General features: G+C 37.4%; 1 protein-coding gene across 1 annotated transcript in view; it reads right to left on the reverse strand.

Moving 5' to 3' along the window:
* Positions 1 to 1,718: 1,718 nt before the first annotated feature.
* The window catches only part of CENPI (centromere protein I), a 68,702-nt gene continuing 47,928 nt past the window's right edge, over positions 1,719 to 22,492 (reverse strand). The window contains exons 17-22 of the mRNA XM_087426812.1: positions 20,859 to 20,994; positions 19,848 to 19,972; positions 18,319 to 18,367; positions 17,971 to 18,189; positions 3,372 to 3,413; positions 1,719 to 2,669 (exon numbers count right to left, since the gene is read on the reverse strand). Of these exons, the coding sequence (XP_087282938.1) occupies positions 2,568 to 2,669; positions 3,372 to 3,413; positions 17,971 to 18,189; positions 18,319 to 18,367; positions 19,848 to 19,972; positions 20,859 to 20,994 (673 nt within the window). The 3' untranslated portion in view covers positions 1,719 to 2,567. The remainder of the gene's footprint in view (positions 2,670 to 3,371; positions 3,414 to 17,970; positions 18,190 to 18,318; positions 18,368 to 19,847; positions 19,973 to 20,858; positions 20,995 to 22,492) is intronic.

The following is a 22,492-nucleotide window of genomic DNA, read 5'->3' on the forward strand; positions in this document are numbered from 1 at the left end:
TTGGCTTATTTGTATAGTCATATATCTGCTCTTAAATGGGTTAAAAAATTGACCAAGAGAAGACTATGTGCAAAAAGGTATCCAGGAAATCATTATTGAACAAAAAGACAAACCTAAGGGAAAATTTTTTTCTCCTGGTACAAAACTTAAGTTTAGAAGTTTCTTCCATGATCTGAAGATTGTTAGGGGTTAAATTTCATGAAAAATAACCAAATCCCTTCTCATAACTGAAAGTTCTACATTATCTTAAGGACAAAAATATCATGTTCTTGAAAAACAAGATGGTAAGTTATCTGGAATACAAACTTAAAAACAAGAGAATTCTCTATAAATGAGAAAGGTCACCCATAGGGGAAGCTATCACATTTACTTCAAAGCAGCTAAAACTTCTTTTTTCCAGGTATATAGGCAACATTCCGTATCCTTAAATACTCCCTCCATTTTGAAACACTTTCTTCACCTGGCTTCCTGCACACCAGTCTCCTGACTTTTCTTCTAGTTCACTGGTGGGCCCTTCTCACTCTTTTGCTGGTTCCTCCTATTCTCCTCTACTTCTTAACGTTGGCATACCCCAGAGCTCAGTCCTTTTCCATCTTCTCTTTTCTAGCTGCACTAAGTTATCTCATTAAATGCCATGGCTATTCAGTAGTGACTCCCAAATCAATTTTGCCAGTCCCATCTTCTTCCCTGAATTCTAGATTTGGATTATCCAACTGTCTACTCAGCATCTCCAACCTACCATGGCCAAAATAGAACTCCTGATTCCACACTTCTTCATATCTGTTCCTCCTCCAGTATGCCTCATCTCTGCATCCCAGAATTCACCCAGCTGCTCAGTCAAAAACCTAGGAGTCATCCTTTACCCCTCTCTTTCCCTCTCCTTATATCCAAGCTATCAGCATATCCTATCTTCCCTCCCTTTAAAGTAGAGCCTGAATCCAATATCTAACCACCTCCTCATCAACCACACTAGTCTGACTCTTGCCTGGAACACTGTAATATCCTAACTGGTCTCTCTGTTTTCACCCTTAATCCTCTTCAGTCCAACTTGCATACTGCAGCTCCATACAGGAAAGTCAAATTATGTCACTCTTCTGCTCTCAATCCTTTTAATGGTTTCCCATTATATATCCAGACCAGGCTATAAGGACCTTCATGAACTACTCTCTGGCTTTCTCCCTTATTTCATTTCTTACCATTCTTCTCCCTTAATCACTATGTTGTAACCTTACTGGCCTCTCTGCTATTCCTCAAACATGCCAAGTAAGTTAACATTTTTAAGCCTTTTCACTTGCCTTTACCTCAGAATGCTTTAGCCCAGAATGCTCTTTCCCTAAACTTTCACTAGGCTCATACACTTATTCCATTAGGGCCTCTGTATGTCACCTTTTCAAATAGGCCTTCCCTAACCACCTTATCTAAAATAACAACCCTTTCAACATTCTGTCCCTATTCCTTGCTTTTTCTTTATAGCTCCTGATATTATGTATTTATTTACATTTTTATTGTCTTCTCCAGTGGGATGTAGTAAATTCCACAAAAGCAGGTACATTGTGTTGGTCACAGTTGTATAATAAGCACACAGAAGAATACCTGGCACAAAGTAAGCTCAAAAAAGTCTGAACACTATCCAATAATATAGTTGAGGGTTTGTTTTGCTTTAAAAGAAAAAAAAAAGAACCACAAGAATGTGCCCTTCAAAAATAAATGCAGCTTGATTTCTCTCAAATGATATGAATTTTATTAAAACGGGGTGGGGAGTTTTTCAGTAGCACTGAAGCAAAATTTTATAGTAAATTTTCAGCAGGATATTCTAGCTATTATAAAAATCTTAAAAAGCTTCAGAATTATCCCTGAAAATAAAGTTGCAGTTAGTTCATTTGGACCCAAACACTTAAAAATGGGATATATACATATACATACATGCACATACACAAAATAGAGCAATTTCATGAAATCAAACTGATATAAACAGGAATGTCTTGATTATCCCACAATCCTCTCCCCTTCCTTTTCTCATCAAATTGCTACCAATGAAGGCCCAGGAAGCTACCGACTACTTAGAGCCAGCTTTTAGAGTTAGAAATGTTGCATCCTGTTAACTTGGTGCTGGCACTGTTGTTCACAATAAGAAAAATGGCAATATCCACAAAGTTTCATAGAGGCAGCAGAGTATTTTGCATGAGTATGTCTATGGCTTAACCACCACTGTATATTACCTGCTCTCTTCCATCAATGCAGCTTATAGTCCACAAGAATGTGAAAAATCCCACCACAAAATAGATGTCTCTTTACGTATAATTTGGTGGAAGGCACAGCCTGATGACGAAGTCACTAGGAGGCTAAAGAATCTAGATCCTGAAAAATAGTTAGCCACACCGAGGCTCTCCTGAGCCATCGATGGAAGGCCAGTCCAAGCACTCTCTGAGGATGGCAGTCTGTTGGTGAAAAGAATATGGAAACTCAAGTTGGCCTTTCTAGCAACAAGGAAGGAATTTAGTCCCATGTGCTCAGTTTGTTTATGTCAACCTTCATTTAATGTTGATCATATGGTTTATGTTCTCTGATCAGGGGACAGAAGAACGATGAATACTACTTCTTATGAAAAGTTTCAAGCCTTGTAATCCCTCTGAAAATAAATAGTCCAAATACCAATTCCATTTCTTTCCCTGCAGGCACAAAAAAGGGAAAATTACTTATCAAATATTTACTATGCTTAGTCTCTATCTCTTCTTCTTTACCTAGGAAAAGTTCCCAGCATCCTGGATGCACATAGCAGGAGTTAGCTCAGAGAAGCCAGGTTCATAACCGGAACTCAGTCACTAAGTAACATTCAAACCAGAAAGTACTCAAAGTTTAAGGGCTAAACATTCCCCTTATTGGCAAAAAAATTTAGCTGTTCAACTTAATAAGTACTGTGAAATGAAAATGGGTCACCATTCCCACACTCCAGGAATTTAACATTTAAAATAGATAACGCAGAAGCAGACATTATTATATTACTGCCTGTATTAAATATGTACACAGCAGAGTTTCTATAATAATAGACCACTGCGCTCAGTTTTGTTAAATCAGCCTCATTACAGTCACACTCTGAATTCACGCAACTGTACTATAAAATGAGATAAACAGTCACAACAGCAAGAGTCAAACTATGAATAGTTATATCTTAGAGAAGACTGTAGAGGGTATGTGCCAATTAATTCACAGAAAGTCACGGGAATGAATTCAGAAGGCAAACACTTCACTTTGACTTTGTGGAGGCAGCAGACTTAAGATTTCGGAAAAAGTAAAGGTATATATTCTTTTGATGAAATGAAGCTGTATGAAATCCCTAAACATGATGAAAATAAATAAATAAATGTATTTACCCGAATAGAGCTCATGTTTACTGTCCTTTCTTCTGGCCATTCCTTAAAAAAACAAAAACAAAAACAGGAAGTCGGCAGATATGAGGATGGAAATATTTGGTTAGCAAAAAATAGCAGAAAATTAAGATAGCTCTTCATTGTCTGATTCATTTGCTACATTCTATTCCTACCACCACTCCTGGATTCCTTTTGAATCAACACCCACTATAACCTTCCATATTTCTCCCTAGAAGCACAAAGAGAAGGAAAATAAAATCATAGTGGATAACGTGAGCACCATTTTGCTAATTTATGGCTTCATTTTTTTTTATTCTGTACTCAGCTACTAGGGTGGAGATGGAAGATGTTCGAGAAGGCTTCTTCTGAGGAATATGATACCCGAATTGAGTCTTGAAGGATGAGGAGGAAATCTGATGAGGCAGTCTGTGTACATAGTAGATTCTATGAAACTCCATACTTTATGAAAACTCAGACCTAGGTGGGCCCATTTATCCCCTGGCTTTAACAATCACCTACTGCATTTCATTGAAAAGCCATCAATTCTAACAAACAACATTTTTTTATATATCACTAAGAAAAAACTCTGCCTATTAAACCATGTATCACACAATGTCTTTTTAACACTTAGAATTTTTTATTTTATAATGATTGAAAATTTTAGATGTAGACAGATTTTGATCATATATTACTTTTATAAACATGAAATGGTAAACATTAAGTAATGAAAGTATTTCTAAAACTTCACATCAGAGTATAACTCTTCTGAATTACATTTCTACTCAAGAGTTGCAGATATCTATGTTTTTTTCATACAATATCATCCACTGTGCCAGAGTGTTGATTACGCAGCATTTCTTAAAAGAACTAAAAATTCCTGGTGCTGGGGTCCCAATTATGTAAAGCTAACCTACTTATGGCTCATGCTTCAAGGAAAGTCTGTAACATGTATGGTTCACTGCTTCCTTCCCCTCTTTCTCCAAGTCATTTGGTTTTGGGGGCTTAAAACAGTGCTCCAACATTGTCTCCAATTTTTTTCCCCAAGCTGCTGCCATCCATTCAGCAAGGTCTGATTCTGGCAATTTGCCAGTGCACACTCAAAAACAGCAAACAACAACTAGCTCATGATTGCTGGCTGGCTGACAGAGATCACAAGATGCATCCTGATCTCTGAGAAGTTCAAAAGTGAAAAAAAAGTGTGTGTTTTGGAACTGAAAAATATAGTCCATGCTGATGAATTCCATATTTATTTCTCTAGTTCCAACCTCTCTCCTGAGCTCCAAGCCCCTATTTCAATCTGCCTACTTACACTTCTTGGATGTCTAACAGGCATCTCAAACTTAAGTAGTTCAAAACAGAACTCGATTCTCAAATTGCCCTCCCCAAAACCAAAAATAACCTCTCTTGTTCTTTCATCAGTATTTCTCTTATTAATAAATGGAACTACCATCAATCCAGTTGCTCAATACAAAAAACTCAAAAGTCCTTTTCTTTGTCTCATTCCCACTTCTAATCAAGCCATCATCAGGTCCTATCTGTTCTATCTCAAATCAGTTCACTTCTATCCACCTCCACTACCACCACTTGTATACAAATCACTATCAATATCTCTTGTCTAGACTTCAGCAATAACCTCCTAACTGTTGCCCCTGCTTCCACTCGGACCTCCTCTTATAACTACAACCTCCATAAAAAAGCCAGAGTAGGCTCTATGAAACATCAACCCAGACCATACTATAACCCTGCTTAAAAATCATTCGTTTCCCAATGCACTCCTAACAGATCTGTAAGATAGATGACCCTTGTATTATATCCAACCTTATTTCATTCCATTCTCCCTCTTGTTCCTTAAGCTCTAAGCCACACTGGCCTTTCTTTATTCCTTGAATCCCTTGAGCCATTGTACCATTCCCACTGCCTAGAGCGCTCTTCTTCCAGCTATCCCTAGGCTGGCTTATTCTTATCTTTTAGAAGAAATCTCAGATAAAACGTCACCTCCTCAAAAAGGCCTTCCTTGAACACTCACCCCTGACAACTCCCGTCACTCTCTCTCTCACCTCACCCTGTTTATGTCCTTCATAGCATTTCTCAAAATTTAAAATTATCATGTCTACTTATTTCATTACTTGTTTATTGTTTGTTCTCATTAGAATATAAACTCCGTTTGGGTAGAGATGGTATCTATCTTCTTAAGTACTATATTCCCAGTGCCAGAAGCATAGTGGACACCAAATAAATATTTGTTGAATAAATAAACAACTAGTTATTAGTTCAAAGATAATTTATGATAAGAAAATGTAGAGCTTTAGAATTTCCTGAAATGTAAGCTCTACAAATGTTCAAAATATTTCAACTCATTAAAGTGAGCTGAGCTCTTTGATACTGAGAACTGATTGGCCAAATTAAATTTACTAAATTATCACTAGAAGTCTGGCTAATCTGAAATATTTACAATGTGATAATTCAATAAAATAAAACTGTCAGAATTAAATCATACTACCATGGTATCAGAGGTTATTTTTACTATCTCAAGGGTAAGATACTTAGATAGTAAGTAGTTAGCTACTGACGAGGGCTCAAAAGGCATTCTTTTTTTATTTGTTTGTTTTTTGTTTGTGAGGAAGATCAGCCCTGAGCTAACATCCATGCTAATCCTCCTCTTTTTGCTGAGGAAGACTGGCTCTGAGCTAACATCTATTGCCAATCCTCCTCCTTTCTGTTCCCCAAAGCCCCAGTAGATAGCTGTATGTCATAGTTGCATATCCTTCTAGTTGCTGTATGTGGGACGTGGCTTCAGCATGGCCAGAGAAGCGGTGCGTCGGTGCACGCCTGGGATCCGAACCCAGGCCGCCGGTAGCGGAGGACGCGCACTTAACGGCTAAGCCACGGGGCCAGCCCAAAAGGCATTCTTTTAAAAGACAGACTGACATTAAAGCCTAGTATTTTCAGAACCATACAGAAACATCATCAATTACAAAAACGGTAGTTTCACATTTTGCCAAATGTGCTCTATGCTGCTAGAAGGTAATCTTCCAGAACCAACCTTCCTTAAACATTTTAAAAACTATTTTCTGATTTAAAAGAATATATCAATTCCTGATTCTCCAAAACAAGTTTGCTTACTTATGTCCAAGTTGATAATATTTGCTACTTTAGAGACTGAGTCTTATAATTAAGACACACACACACACTCTCTGTCTAGGAGAAAAAAAGAATTGACTTATGAAAATCAATTCTACTCTATTTATGATCATTACATACTTTTCCAAATAAGAATTGGATGCAACTGTGTTGACAGGGTATGGAGAAATGGACACCCATTCATTGTTAGTGGTAATGTAAATTGGTATAAATTCTACTGAAAGCAATTTGACAATACCTAACAAAAGTAAAAAGATATACCCTTTGAAAGCAATTCCACTTGGAGCAATTTTATCCAACAGACATACCTGCATATGTATGAAATGATGTACATAGTTCAAGAACATTCATTAGAGTGTAACTTAATAACAAGATTAGAAACAACTTAAATGCTCAACTTGTAAGTTATATGCTTAACTTACATTAGATCCATACAATGCAATACTATGGAAATATCAAAAAGAATGAAGCAGCCCTTTATGTACAAATATGAAACAAAAGCCAAGATATTAAGTCAAAAAATCAAGAGGCAGAAAAGTGTATATAGTGTACAGTGTTGAAAAAGATCATTTACACAGAAATGGAGAGTATGTCTCCGGAAGCATATTCAAGAAACTGAGAGTGGTTGCTTAATGATAAAAACTGTCCACGTGAAGTTCCACTTCCAGGGTGAGATCACGAGGAGTTCTGTGGACCCACTCCCCAGCAAAATGGGCAAAGTTGGCAAAAATTATTTTTAAAAACCCAGCATTTAGGGGCCAGCCCCGTGGCGTAGTGGTTAAGTACGTGCCCATTGCTTTGGCAGCCCGGGTTCGGATCCCAGGTGCGCTCCAATGCACCGCTTGTCAGGCCATGCTGTGGCGGCATCCCATATAAAGTGGAGGAAGATGGGCATGGATGTTAGCCCAGGGCCAGTCTTCCTCAACAAAAAGAGGAGGATTGGCAGATGTTAGCTCAGGGCCGATCTTCCTCACAAAAAAAAAAAAAAAAAAAAAAAAAACAGGCAAAGGACCTGAATAGACATTTTCCAAAGAAAATATAAAGATGGCCAACAAGTGCATAAAAAAGATACTCTACATCACTAATCACCAGGGAAATGTGAATCAAAACCACAACGATATACCACTTCACACCCATTAGGATGACTATTATCAAAAAAAAAAAAAAACCCAGAAAATAATAAGTGCTAGTGAGGATATGGAGATATTGGAACCCTTGTGCACTGCTGGTATCAATGTAAAATTCATATGGAAACGTCTATGGAAAACAGAATATACCCAAAAGAACTGAAAGCAAGGACTTGAACAGATAATTTTATGCCTATGTTCATAGCAACATTATTTACAATAGCCAAAAGCTGGAAGCAACCCAGGGGTCCATGAAAGGATGAACAGATAAACAAAATGTGGTATATACATACAATGGAATATTATTCAGCATTAAAAGGAAGGATATTCTGACACATGCTACAACATGACTGAACCTTGAAGACATTATGCTAAGTGAAGTGAGCTATTTACAAAAGGACAAACTGTATGATTTCACTTATATGAGGTACATAGAGTAGTCAAATTCACAAAGACTAAAAGTAGAAGGAAGGCTGCAAAGGGCTGCAGGGAGGCAGGGATAGGGAGTTATTGTTTAAAAGGTATAGAATTTCAGTTTTACAAGATGAAAAGAGTTCTGTGGATGGATGGTGGTAATGGTAGCACAATGTGAATGTACTTAATGCCACTGAACTGTATACTTAAAAATGGTTAAGATGGTAAATTTTATGTTATGTGTATTTAATCACAATTAAAATTAAGTAGAAAAAAACCAATGAAACCAAAAGTTGGTTCTTTGAAAACATCAACATCACTGACAAACCTTTAGCAAGACTAAATAAGCAGGGGCCAGCCCCGTGGCTTGGCGGTTAAGTGTACGCACTCCGCTACTGGCTGCCCGGGTTTGGATCCCGGGCGCGCACTGACGCACCGCTTCTCCAGCCATGCTGAGGCCGCGTCCCACATACAGCAACTAGAGGGATGTGCAACTATGACGTACAACTATCTACTAGGGCTTTGGGGGGAAAAAAAAGGAGGAGGATTGGCAATGGATATTAGGTCAGCGCCGGTCTTCCTCATCAAAAAGAGGAGGATTAGCACGGATGTTAGCTCAGGGCTGATCTTCCTCACAGAAAAAAAAAAAGACTAAATAAGCAAAAAGGAGAGGAGATTCAAATTACTAAAATCATTACCAACTTTACAGAAATAAAAAGTATTGTATGGTATACCAATAAATTAGATAAATTATATGAAGTGGACAAATCCCAGAAAAACAACTAAATGTAGAGAGTGACTCAAGAAGAAATAGAATATCTGATTAGATCTATAACAAAACAAGAGGTTGAATAGTAATTTAAAACCTACCCACTAAAAAAAGCCCATGACCAGACGGCTTCACTGGTAAAATCTACCAAACATTTAAAGAAGAATTAATGCCAATCCTTCAGAAACTTTTCCAGAGAGTTGGAGAGAGAATACTTCCTAACTTATTCTATAAGGGCAGAATTAACCTGAAACCAAAACCAAAGATATCACAAGGAAAACTTAATATCCCTTATCCTTCACAAACTACTGGGAAACCAAATCTGGCAACGTGTAAAAGGTATTGTTCCCCATGACCAAGTGGGATTTACCTCAGGAATGCAAGCAACATCTGAACATCAATTAATATAATATACCATATCAATAGAATAAACGGCAAAAACCACATGATGTTTGTAGATGCAGAAAAAGCATTTCACAAAATCCAACACCATTTCATGACATAAACTTTCAACAAACTAAACATAGAAGGGAAGTTCCTCAACCTAATAAAGGGCAGCCATGGAAACCCCTAACATCGTACTGGTGAAAAACTGAATTGCTTCCCCCACGATCAAGAAAAAAACAAACTTGTCCATTCTTGCCACTTTTCTTCAACATTCATTGTACCTGAAGTTCTAAGGAATGCAATTAGGCAAGAAAAAGAATAAAACGCATCCAGATTTGAAAGAAGGAAACGAAATTATCTGTTTGCAGAAGACATAATCTTATAGATAGAAAAATCTAAGGAACCCACTGAAAAGCTATAAAAACTAATAAATGAGTTCCATAAGGTTTCAGGATATAAGATCAATATAAACAAATCAATTGGATTTCTATACAGCAGCAATGAGCAATCCAAAAATGAAATTAAGAAAACAATTCCATTTACAATAACATCAAAAAAAAATACTTGGAATAAATTTAACAAAAGGAGTGTAAAACTTGTACTCTAAAAACTACAAAACGTTGTTGAAAAAACTAAAGAGGACCTAAATAAATGGAAAGACACCCTATGTTCATAGATTGCAAGACTTAACATTAAGATGCCAATACTATCCAAATTTATCTACAGATTCAAGGCATTACCTATCAGAATCCCAGCTGGTTTTTTGTAGAATCTGATGAGCTGATTGTAAAATTCATATGGGGGGGGGGCTGTGCCTATGGCCTAGTGGTTAAGTTCAGCATGCTCTGCTTCGGCGGCCCAGGTTCAGTTCCCAGGCATGGATCTACACCACTTGTCGGCAGCCATGCTGTGGCAGCGTCCCACACACAAAATAGATGAAGATTGGCACAGACGTTAGCTCAGGGCAAATCTTCCTCAGCAAAAAAATAAATAAATTTAAAAAAATAAAATGAAATAAAATTCATATGGAATTTCAAGGGGCCAAGAATAGCTAAAACAAGCTTGAAAGAGAAAAACAAAGCTGGAGGTCTCACGTTTCCCAATTTCAAAGCTTATTACAAAGCTACACTAATCAAGACAGTGTTGTACTGGCATAAGGATAGACGCAGATAAATAGAAAAGAACTGAGAGTACAGAAATAAACCCATACATCTATGGTCAACTGATTTTCCACAAGGGTGCCAAGACATTTTAGTAGCGAAAGAATAGTTTTTTCAACTAATGGTGTTGAGACGACTGAACAGCCACATGCAGAAAAATGAAGTTGGATACCTATATCACATCCTATACAAAAATTAACATGAAATGGATCAAAAATCTAAATATAAAAGCTAAAGCTATAAAACTCTTACATAAAACATAGCAGTAAATCTTCATGATCTTGAGTTAGGCAGTGATTTCTTAGCTATGACATCAAAAGCACAAGTGATACACTAACAACAAATTATTCAAAAAGGAAATTAAGAAAACAATTCTACTGGGGCCGGCCCCACGGCCGAGTGGTTCAAGTTCCATGCGCTCCACTTCAGTGGCCCGGGTTCACAGGTTTGGATCCTGGGCATGGATCTACTCCACACATTAGCCATGCTGTGGAGGCATCCCACATACTAAATAGAGGAAGACTAGCACAGGTGTTAGCTCTGGGCTAATCTTCCTCAAGCAAAAAAAGAGGAAGATTACCAACGGATGTTAGCTCACAGCAAATCTTCCTCACCAAAAAAAAAACAACAAAAAATCCCATTTACAATAGTTTTGAAAAGAATAAAATATTTAGGAATAAACTTAACTGAGGAAGTGAAAGACTTGTATGCTGAAAACCATAAAACACTGATAAAAGAAATTAAAGTATACACAAACAAATGGAAAGACATCCCATATTCATGGATTCGAAGAATTAATATTGTTAAAATGTCCATACTACCCAAAGCAATGTACAGATTCAATGCAACCCCTATCAAAATCGCAATGGCATTCTTTACAGAAATCAGAAAAAACAATCATAAAATTCATGTGGAACAACAAAAGACCCTGAATAGTCAAAGCAATTTTGAGCAAGAGGAACAAAGCTGGAGGCATCACACTTCTGATTTCAAAACATATAACAAAGCCACAGTAATCAAAACAGTACATGTTTTGTCCATTTTGTCCATTAGTATATATTGACTACACTAATGGACAAAATGGATTAAAGACTTGAAGGTAAGACGTGAAACCATAAAACTCCTAGAAGAAAATATAGCCCGTACAATCTTTGACATTGGTGTTAGAAGGATCTTTTCGAATACCATATCTACTTGGGCAAGGGAAACAAGAAAAAATAAACAAATGGGACTTCATCAGAGCAAACAGCTTCTGCAAGGCAAAGGAAACTACGAACAAAACAGAAAGACAACCCACCAACTGGGAGAAAATATTTGCAAATCATATATCCAACAAGGGGTTAATCTCCAAAATATATAAAGAACTCATACAACTCAACAACAAACAACCCAATCAAAAAATGGGCAGAGGATGTGAACAGACCATTTTTCCAAAGATATACGGAGGGCCAACAGGCACATGAAAAGACGTTCAACATCACTAATCATCAGGGAAATGAAAATCAAAACTACAATGAGATATCACCTTATACCTATTAAAATGGCTATAATTACCAGGACAAAAAACAAATGTTGGAGAGGATGTGGAGAAAAGGGAACTCTCACACACTGTTGGTAATGCAAATTGGTACAGCCATTATGGAAAACAATATGGAGATTTCTCAAAAAATTAAAAATCGAAATACAATATGACCCAGCTATTCTACTCCTGGATATTTATCCAAAGAACTTGAAATCAACAATTCAAAGAGATTTATGCACCCCTATGTTCATTACAGCATTATTAACAGTAGCCAAGACATGGAAGCAACCGAAGTGCCCATCAACTGATGAAATGGATAAAGAAGATGTGGTGTGTATATATACAATGGAATACTACTCAGCCATAAAAAAGACAAAATTGTCCCTTTTGCAACAACATGGATGGAACTTGAGGGTATTATGTTAAGTGAGATAAGCCAGACAGAGAAAAACAAACACCGTATGGTTTCACTCATGTGGAAGATAAACAAATACATGGACAAAGAGAACAGATTAGTGGTTACCAGAGGCGAAGGAGGCTGGAGGGTGGGCACAAGGGGTAAAGGGACACATATATATGGTGACTGACAAATAATAATGTACAACTGAAATTTCACAATGTTATAAACTATGACACTAATAAAAAAATAAAATTAAAAAAAAGAGAGACATATACACCAATGGAAAAGAATAGAGAGCTCAGAAACACACCCATGTGTATATGGTCAACTGATCTTTGACAAGGGAGCCAAGAATACACGACTGGGAAAGGATAGTCTCTTCAGTAAACAGTGCTGGGAAAACCGGGTATCCACATGCAAAAGAATGAAACTGGACCCCTACCTTACACCACTCACAAAAATTAACTCGAAATGGATTGAAGACGTAAATGTAAGACCTAAATAAAACTGTAAAACTCCTAAAAGAAAACATAGGGAAAAGGCTTCTGGATATTGGCCTTGGCAATGATTTCTTGGATATGACACCAAAGCATAGACAACAAAAGCAAAAACAGACAAGTGGGACTACATCAAACTGAAAAGCTTCTGCACAGCAAAGGAATCAATCAACAAAACGAAAACGCAACCTACTAAATGGGAGAAAATATTTGCAAACCACATATCTGATAAAGGGTTAATATCCAGAATATATAAGGAACTCTTACAACTCAACAGCAAAAAAACCAACTTGATTAAAAAATGGGCAAGGGAACTGAAAAGACATTTCTCCAAAGAAGACATACAAATGACCAACAGATAATGAAAAGGTGCTCAACATCACTAATCATCAGAGAAATGCATATCAAAACCACAGTGAGATATCACCTTACACTTATTAAGATGACTTTTATCAAAAAATAAAAGATAAGCATTGGCGAGGATGTGGAAAAAAGGCAACCCTTGTACACTGTTAGCGGGAATGTAAATCGATGCAATTGCTATGGAAAACAGTATGGAGGTTGCTCAAAAAATTAAAAATAGAACTACCATATAATCCAGCAATTCCACTTATGGGTATACATCCAAAGGAATTGAAATTAGGATCTTGAAGAGATATCCGTACTCCCATGTTCACTGCAGCATTGTTCACAAAAGCCAAAGACATGGAAGCAATGTAAATATCCATCAACAGATGAATGGATAAAGAAAATGTGGCATATACACATAACGGAATATTATGCAACCTTAAAAAAGAAGGAAATCCTGCCATTTATGACAATATGGATGAAGCTGAAGGAAATTATGCTAGGTGAAATAAGCCAAACACAGAAGGACAAATACTACACGATACCACTTATATGATGAATCTAAAATAATCAAACTCATAGAAGCAGAGAGTAGAATGGTGGTTGCCAAGGATGGGTGGCAGTAGGAAATGGCAGGCATTAATAAAAAAGCAGAAGTGATAAAAGAAAAGATTCACAAATTAAGAGTTCATCAAAATTAAAAACTTTTGTCCTTCAAAAGATACCAACAAAAAAATGAAAAGGAGAAAACTTTTGCAAACCATATATCTGATAAGTGACTTAAGTCTAGAATATAGAAATGGCTCTTATAAGTCAATAACAAGACAAATAACCTAATTAAAAATGGGCAAACAGTCTGAATAGACATTCCTCCAAAGAAAATATACAAATGGGCAATAAGCACATGAAAAGATGCTGAACATCAATAGCTACCAGGGCAACGTAAATCAAAACCACAATGAGATACTACTTCCCACCCTCTAGGATGGCTTGAATCAAAAAAACAAGATAATACCTAGTCTTGGGGAAGACATGGAGAAAATTGAACCCTCACACACTGCTGGTAGTAAAGTAAAATGGTGCAGCTACTTTGGAAAACAACCTAGAAGTTCCTCCAATAGGTAAACATAGAAGCACTGCATGATCCAGCATTCCCACTCCTAAGTATATACTCAAGAGAAATGAAAACATATGTCCACACAAAACCTTGTACATAAATCTTTATAGAAGCATCATTCACAATAGTAAAAAAGTAGAAATAACCCAAATGTCCATCAACTGATGAATGGATAAGCAAAATCTAGCATATCCATACAAAGGAATATTATTTGGCAGTAAAAACAAATGAAGTACTGATACATGCTATGACATAGATAAACCATGAAAACATTATGCTAAGTGAAAGAAGCCAGTCACAAAAAACTATATGTTGTATGAGTTCATTTTTATGAATTTCCAGAAGAAGCAAATCTACATAGATATAAAGTAGATTTGTGTTTGCCTAGGACTGGGGAGATGGGGAGTCTGGGGAGTGACAGCTAACGGGTATAGGATTTCTTTTTGGGATAATGAAAATATTCTAAAATAGATGGTGGTGATGGATGCACAGCTCTGTGAATATACTAAAAGCCATTGAACTCTATACTTTAAATGGGTGAATTTTATTGTATTTGAATTATATCTTAATAAAGTTGTTAAAAAAAAGGAAGAGAGAAAATTTTTAAAAAGTGTCTATATCTTTTAGAGGTATATAACGAAACATTTACAGTAAAATTGTATAACATTTGGTATTTGCTTCAAAATAATTGGGTATAAAACTGGATGGTAGGGGGCCAGCCCCATGGCGTAGAGGTGAAGTGCGCGTGCTCTGCTGTTGGCAGCCCGGGTTCGGATCCCGGGCGCGCACCGATGCTCTGCTTGTCAGGCCATGCTGTGGCCGCGTCCCATGTAAAGTGGAGGAAGACAGGCACGGATGTTAGCCCAGGGTCAGTCTTCCTCAGTAAAAAGAGGAGGACTGGCATGGATGTTAGCTCAGGGCTGATCTTCCTCACAAAAATAAAAAAAAATAAAAAATAAAATAAAATAAATAAATAAAAAATAAAACTGGATGGTAGTAGAGACTGACCTGGGTGATGGGTACATGGGGGTTCATTATACTATTCTTTCTACTTTCGTATGTTCGAAATTTACAAAATAAAAGGTTTTGTAAAAAAGGTAACAAAGAGCTAACAATATGGTAAGGAATGCCAAAATATATGGTAAGGTAAGCCAAAATCTAGAAGATGAGAACCCAGAGGGTAAACCTAATACCCAAAGTCACTCTTGGCCTGAGGAAATTTGCCAATCCAGAGGAATCAGTTGCAACACTGAGCTGCATTTCCACAGTCTTGAAGGGCTAAGGTGACTAAAGTCAAGCACCGGGTTTGCCCAAAGTGGGAACTCATAAACCAACCCCCAGTTTAAACTACAAACCCAAGGTAAGAGTGCACTAGAAGTAAATCAGCCTTCTCACAGGCTTTCCATCTGTCTGCCTATGGTCTGAGAATCTCGGGCATAGAACTTGGATTAGGGTGGTCCCAGACAAAGAGCACCCCTAGGTACCAGTGAGAAGCAAATGAAAGCCCTCTTTGCAGGAAGATACCATTCTAATCTTAATGATTCTTTCTACAAAAATATTTCAGGTGTCCAGTACATGGTCAAAAATAACCAGATACACAAAAAAACTATGCAACATGAGGAAGAAGCAGCAAAAAAAGAAGGCAACAGAGACAGACACACAAAAACCTGTGATACTGGAATTATCAGACACAGATTATAAAACAATGCTTACTAAGTTTAAAGAAAGGAAGTACCAGATAGAAAAAACAAGCAGCAATAAAAATGGCTTCCTAAAGGCAGAAAAAGAGAAAAAATGGAGGAGACAAGGATGGAAGTGGGATTTCTATAGTTTAGAATTTGGAATCATGTAAATGTTTTACATATTCCAAGAATCAAATTAAATAAAAAAGAAAAAAAGCAATCTCTAAAACATGAAAACAAACTGAAACAAATGTACCTAACTGTATGTAAAATAGAGTATGTGCACTGTACATTTGTAGTAGGATTTAGTCCAGGGGCAAAAAGAAAAATATTTCCAATTTCATCCAGGAGTCTCATTATTAATATTATTAACTTGAAACAAGTTTTTACATATTGTATGATAAATCAGGCAAGTTATTATGAATGCAAGAAAAAGAGGAAGGAATATCAGAAAATCACTAAACTACACTGTAGCCTCTGAAGCTCCTCTATGTACTTTAAAAATGTAATTTTTATTCATATATTGAAATCAATCAATGTTTTTGAAGACCTACATATTACTTTTCTCACCATCTCGTCCTTGACTACATTTCAAAACCTCATCTCCTACCATGCTATAGTCTAGACCAGTGGCTCTCAACCCTTGTTGTACATCAGAATAATTATATTTAATAAGCAGATCCTGGATGTCACCCAAGTTATTAAATCAGAATCTCAAGGTGGGAGCAATCAAGGATGTATACTTTGGAAAAGCACCCTGGGTAGTTCTGCTGCTCAGTCAGGGTAGAATCCCTGCTCAAGCCCTACAATTCTACATAAGTTCCTCAAACACAGCATGCTCTAACACAGGGGTCAGCAAACCACGGCCCACATCCAGCCCAATGCATGTTTTTGTAAATAAACTTTTATTGGAACACAACTATTCTCATTTGTTTATCCATTGTCTACGGCCACTTTCATGCTACAACGGAAAGGTTGAGTAGTCTTGAGGGAGACCACATGGTCTGCAAAGCCTAAAATATTTGCAATCTGGCCCCCCACAGAAAAAGTTTGCTGCTCCCATTTCCTCAAATACTGCTCCTGTCTTGGCAAGCTCATACTCATCCTTCAAAACTCCAATCAGCATCACTTCTGTAAAGCCTAAACCTGAGTTAGCACCTTTGTATATTTTTTAATTGTCCTCTGTACTTTCCCTATACTACCCAGCATTCTTTATTCTAAGATATCTGTTTAACTTCTCTTCCCCAACTAGACTGTAAGCTTTATGAGGGCAACACCCAGATGTGTCTTGTTCACCATGGTGCCTGGTTCATTGCATGTGTATATTAAACACTTATTCAATGAATATCTCCCCCATTCTGTACATTTTTTCCCCATTTTGTTAGATTTCTCAATGTTCCAGTCTGTTAAGGGAATTCTGAATCTGGATTCTATGAGGGTATTTGTAATGTCATCCAGTTGTGTCATCCACTCATTTCATATGCACACCACTTGAGTTCTTCCCCTAGTCACTGATAACGTTGAAAAGGACAGGGCTGATGATAAAGTCCTGAGAAGACCCTCCCCTGCCTGCATACAGATATCAACTCATTAAATCAGCAATCTTGAGCTCAGACTCCAACTCTGATTATAATATCTAGCCTACATTTTCCATCTTGTCTAGAAGGATTTTATGAGAGCTTTCACTTCTCCACAGCCCTTTCTTACCTGGCACCACCTCTACCCAAGCAGAACTGAACTAATAACCACTCCCTCATCTTTCTCACAACTGTACCTTTTCTCACTTCACCAGACTGTATTTTAATAATGTTTACAAGTCTGTCTCTGTCACAAGCCCAAGCTCTTGGAGGGTAGAGACTTACTTAAGTTAACTTTGAATCCCTAGAGCCTAGCACAATGCCTGAAATTTAGCTGATACTCAAAAAGGAATGACTGAACACATGTCTTACAATTCGGACACACTAAATTTAAGGCATTTCCTGTTTCTGCCATCATAGTATTCCTATATAAAATCTAAAAATCCTTTACATACCCTTACCTGTAGCAGAAAGGAAACAGCATAACTCAACAGAGCAGGATGATGGACTAAATTTAAACTGTTTTTATACTCTGCTACTCCAGCTTTTTCTAAGACTTCGGGGTCAATATATAATCCTTTCTGGAACGGTCTGGATGTCCACAGACAACCAACCATGGTTGTCAAATAGTGATTAAATTCTTGATAGGTCTTGCTGCTGAAACTGAACTCTGATTTTGTCTATTGGGAAAGAAAAACAATTGTCATTATTATCTATTCTCCCTTTCCTTCTGATTCCCAACAGATCTTATATATCTGCACTCAATTTTTAAACAATTGTGCTGTAACACAGAGGTTTATCATCCATACCTTTTGTACCAACTCATTTTTCTTTGCAGCAGTCAAATTTATACGATACCTAAAAGGGAGAACAAATAGAATGAAACTTTTAACATTAAATGCCTTTGAAACGTAAACATAAACAAAAGCATACATTTTAAATGTAAATATATACAGCTGTGCACATACACAAATATCCGTCTGTCTAGTTAAGGGTTTTATCCTTTTGTGGTACATTCTCCTCAAAGAATAAAAATACAGGTTTGGGGCCGGCCCGGTGGGGCAAGCGGTTAAGTGCACACGCTCCGCTGCGGTGGCCTGGGGTTCGCCAGTTTGGATCCCGGGCACACACCCACGCACTGCTTGGCAAGCCATGCTGTGGCAGCGTCCCATATAAAGTGGAGGAAGATGGGCACGGATATTAGCCCAGGGCCAGTCTTCCTCAGCAAAAAAAGAGGAAGATTGGCAGATGTTAGCACAGGGCTGATCTCCTCACAAAAAAAAAAAAAAGTTAATAGAGGCTCAAGTATTGAGTTGTACATTTAAGATCTGCACTTGACTATAAATTATACTTCAATAAAAAAGGAAAAACCAATGAAGGAAATGCTTTTAATGTTTCACTATTAAAAATTAATAAAGGCTCAAAAGCAGTCAGTCACTGATACAGAACATATTTTCTTTGTTTTTTTTGATTCTCCCCCTCCCCAAAGCCCAGGTAGATAGTTGTATGTCATAGCTGCACATCCTTCTAGTTGCTATATGTGGGACGTGGCCTCAGCATGGCCGGAGAAGCGGTGCGTCGGTGCGCGCCCAGGATCCGAACCCGGGCCGCCAGCAGCAGAGCGCGCGCACTTAACCACTAAGCCATAGGGCCAGTCCAGAACATATTTTCTTAATGTGGAAAAAAAGGTGCAGTAGAAAGGCTACAGGGGAAACTTAGAAATGTAATTATTTTCTTGCCTGAAAACCAATATCCAATTAGTTTTAAAAAACATTTTAACTTTGGCATAGTCCTACAAGTTATGCCAAAAGGGTCTACACTTATGGACTAAGAAAAGTAATTTCAGTCCATAAGTGAAAGAATTAGAGGGGTAAGAAATAATACCTGTAGTTTCATATATGTGGCAATTAGCTCCCCTTATCTCCCAGAAAATGTTCTTTTTACCAGAGAAGCAACGTAGACCTAAACCAGTTGTCAACAAAGGACTAATTTTTCTTTAAGACACAGCAATGAGAATTAACGCTGAGTACAGCTGTACCATTGCACAGATGATCCTTAACTATGAATTTTTTAATCCATATCCCCCACAGTGACATTTTAAAAACGACAGTTAAAATAGCTTCATGTTGGAAGGTCATTCCCAAAAGAAAGCCACGTTTCCTATTTCCATAGGCCCTGGCAGAAAATGGATAATAATTTTATTGTATTTAATATTTTATTGTATTATATATAATAAATTTATTGTGCTATATTTATAAATAATAATTTATTGTATAGTTGAAAAATGAAGATAGAATTATGATGTACTAATTCATAAAATGGTAAAAAGGCTTCATACCTGTGCATAATGTAACAGAGCTGGTTCAGGATACTGGAATCCAGGCTGAGGAGTGCAGAACAGAAGATCCCAGGAGGAAACAACACCACTAATGGAAGGTTATAATTTATATATATGTCACACACCTTTGGGAAGAATGATAACATCAGTATACAGATATTCCCCAGAACCCCTCAACCAAGTTCACCCAAAGAATCATCAGTAGAGAATAGGCAATGATATAACATCAGGTTTGGGCCTGCCTGATTCATAAATAGAATAGGTAGCCACAAGCCTGCTTAAAAATGTACCTCACCAAATATCAACCTTACCATAGAGGATTATTTCTAGAAGATCATTATTAAAATCTTTCATTTTTTTCTGGGGAGAGATCTTAGAGTGGGGGAGAATGGGGAAGGGAGCATTTCTTTCTCCTTAGGTCCCAAAAAATATTGATTTATCATATTAGTTAGCTGTCAACCTGGAAAACAAAGGAGCATGCTTCTAAGCAAATATAACACAAGACAACCAGGTATTAGTGAAGGAAGGGAGGAAAACTGAGATTAGTGGGTACTTCCTAGATAATGGTTCTGTCCAGGTCAAATACTATAAAAAAATAGAAGACCAGAATCATAGGTACCAGGAAAAATAAGGTGGTTGAAAGGTGGGAGTAGAGAGCTAAAGAAATAAGAAGGTATGTTGGTTTTTCGCCAGGGGTTGGCAATGTAAAATGGATGAACAAAAAGTGATGCTAGAGACAGACTTCTGTCTAGGGCCAGCATTATTCAGGGGAATGTCTATCAAAGTGGTACCTGGACTTTTCACAAAAAACATTTGTTTTTCCACTTTGTTTTATGAAAGTGAGTTATTCAGGCAAGAATACAATCATTAACTTCAAAACATGTAGCTTATTTTAACGATGCTAATAAGGTCACAGCCCAACTTAATGGTTGTACATAAAATTTAAATAATAGACCAATAAAGCAGAAAGCCATCAAAAAATCTAAATAGGGAAAAAGGAATGTGTGCTACCTTCTCATAGAAATCCAAAATGAAGTGCAGCAAGAAAGTGCTGTTGCTTTCTAAGCGCATTGCAGTAGTGGACAGCCACCCTACATAGTCAATCAGTTCAGACACAGAGTTCAAGGATCCACTTAAAGTTGTCTCTCTGCAATAAGGAACCATGACAGTCAGATCCACATTAGCAAAAGTCTTCACAATTTCCAAGCTAAAGTTGAATAATATATAGCAAAATATATTGGATAATACACAGCAAACAGTTGTTAGAGATTTCAGAAAACGATCAGTGCTCCAATGTATAATTCACTTTTTTAAAACCACAGTGATTAATCATAAACTACACAGGGGTTCCCTACACCCTCTAGGGAACCGTTAAGATCAATTCCTAGAACATCCTCAGCAACCACTCTGCTAGTAAATACCAGAGAAATAAAGGATTAAGCTCCAGACAGACTTTAGATAATATTACCAAAGTCCAGGGACCATAGCAGTCAGCAAATTAGTTTCTAAGTACACAAATAAAAACTTAGATTTGCCTGAATTCCTGAGCTAAAATGCTGTAAAAAATATTTTCACTTCAATTTAACTGGAATTCAATTTAATCCTAAAACTGAATTAGTAAAATTTTTGGCATCTTTCATTCTTCTAGTAAAAACCAGACCTGGATATTTTATATTCTTCTCAAATCAATGAACTGTGTCTCTTTAAATCACACATGGGTATAAATGGTTCAGTCTATTTATCTACTTACCCCTGTCCTTCAATTTACTGTTGAGTGGATTAGGAAAAGACCTAGAAATGTGATTTCATAGCTTTACTCTCCAATCTAGGTAGCCAACAATGATTATGCACAAGGAAAAAGGAATAGTATATAGTCTTAGAGCTTGAGAGATGATGATGACTCTACCACTACCCGCCATCACGACGGTTCAGTGCCAGAGCAAGCAGGGAAAGATTAGGCGGGCACCCATATAGTCAGCCAGCCATTTGCAAAACTATATTTTAACTATGATTTTTGGCAGCACTTGGCAAATGCGTCTGAAATCATTTGAAACAGTGGTGATCACTCAGAACAGCGTCTCTTGAAATGCTTCTCTACAGGATACTAGTGGCATTCTGGATGAAACAATTGGCTGTTCAAGACTGCCTCCTACTTCCCATCTACTTGCAGCACATTTAGCATCCCTGGCTCCCACCTACTAAATGATGGAAGCACCCTCTCCCAGTTACCGGGCCAACCAAAAATGCTTGCTGGTAGAGCACTGCTGAGAATGGTTTCCCACCCTTCTCTCCTTGTGATCTACAACCACAATTTACTCCCTCTCTGACAGTCATATGGCACATGGTCATACGATGGAAACATGGCATTACACTTATATCTCCAAAACAGAAGGAATTATTGAGAACTTAAGACCTATACTATAGGGGCCGGCCCCGTGGCTTAGCGGTTAAGTGTGCGTGCTCTGCTGCTGGCGGCCCGGGTTCGGATCCTGGGCGCGCACCAACTACCGCTTCTCTGGCCATGCTGAGGCCACGTCCCACATACAGCAACTAGAAGGATGTGCAGCTATGACATACAACTATCTACTGGGGCTTTGGGGGGAAAAATAAATAAATAAATAAAATTATAAAAAAAACAAAAAAAG

The sequence above is a fragment of the Ceratotherium simum genome, chromosome X, assembly GCF_057802395.1.
Source record: "Ceratotherium simum simum isolate JZ-2026a chromosome X, ASM5780239v1, whole genome shotgun sequence".
Lineage (NCBI taxonomy): Eukaryota > Metazoa > Chordata > Mammalia > Perissodactyla > Rhinocerotidae > Ceratotherium > Ceratotherium simum.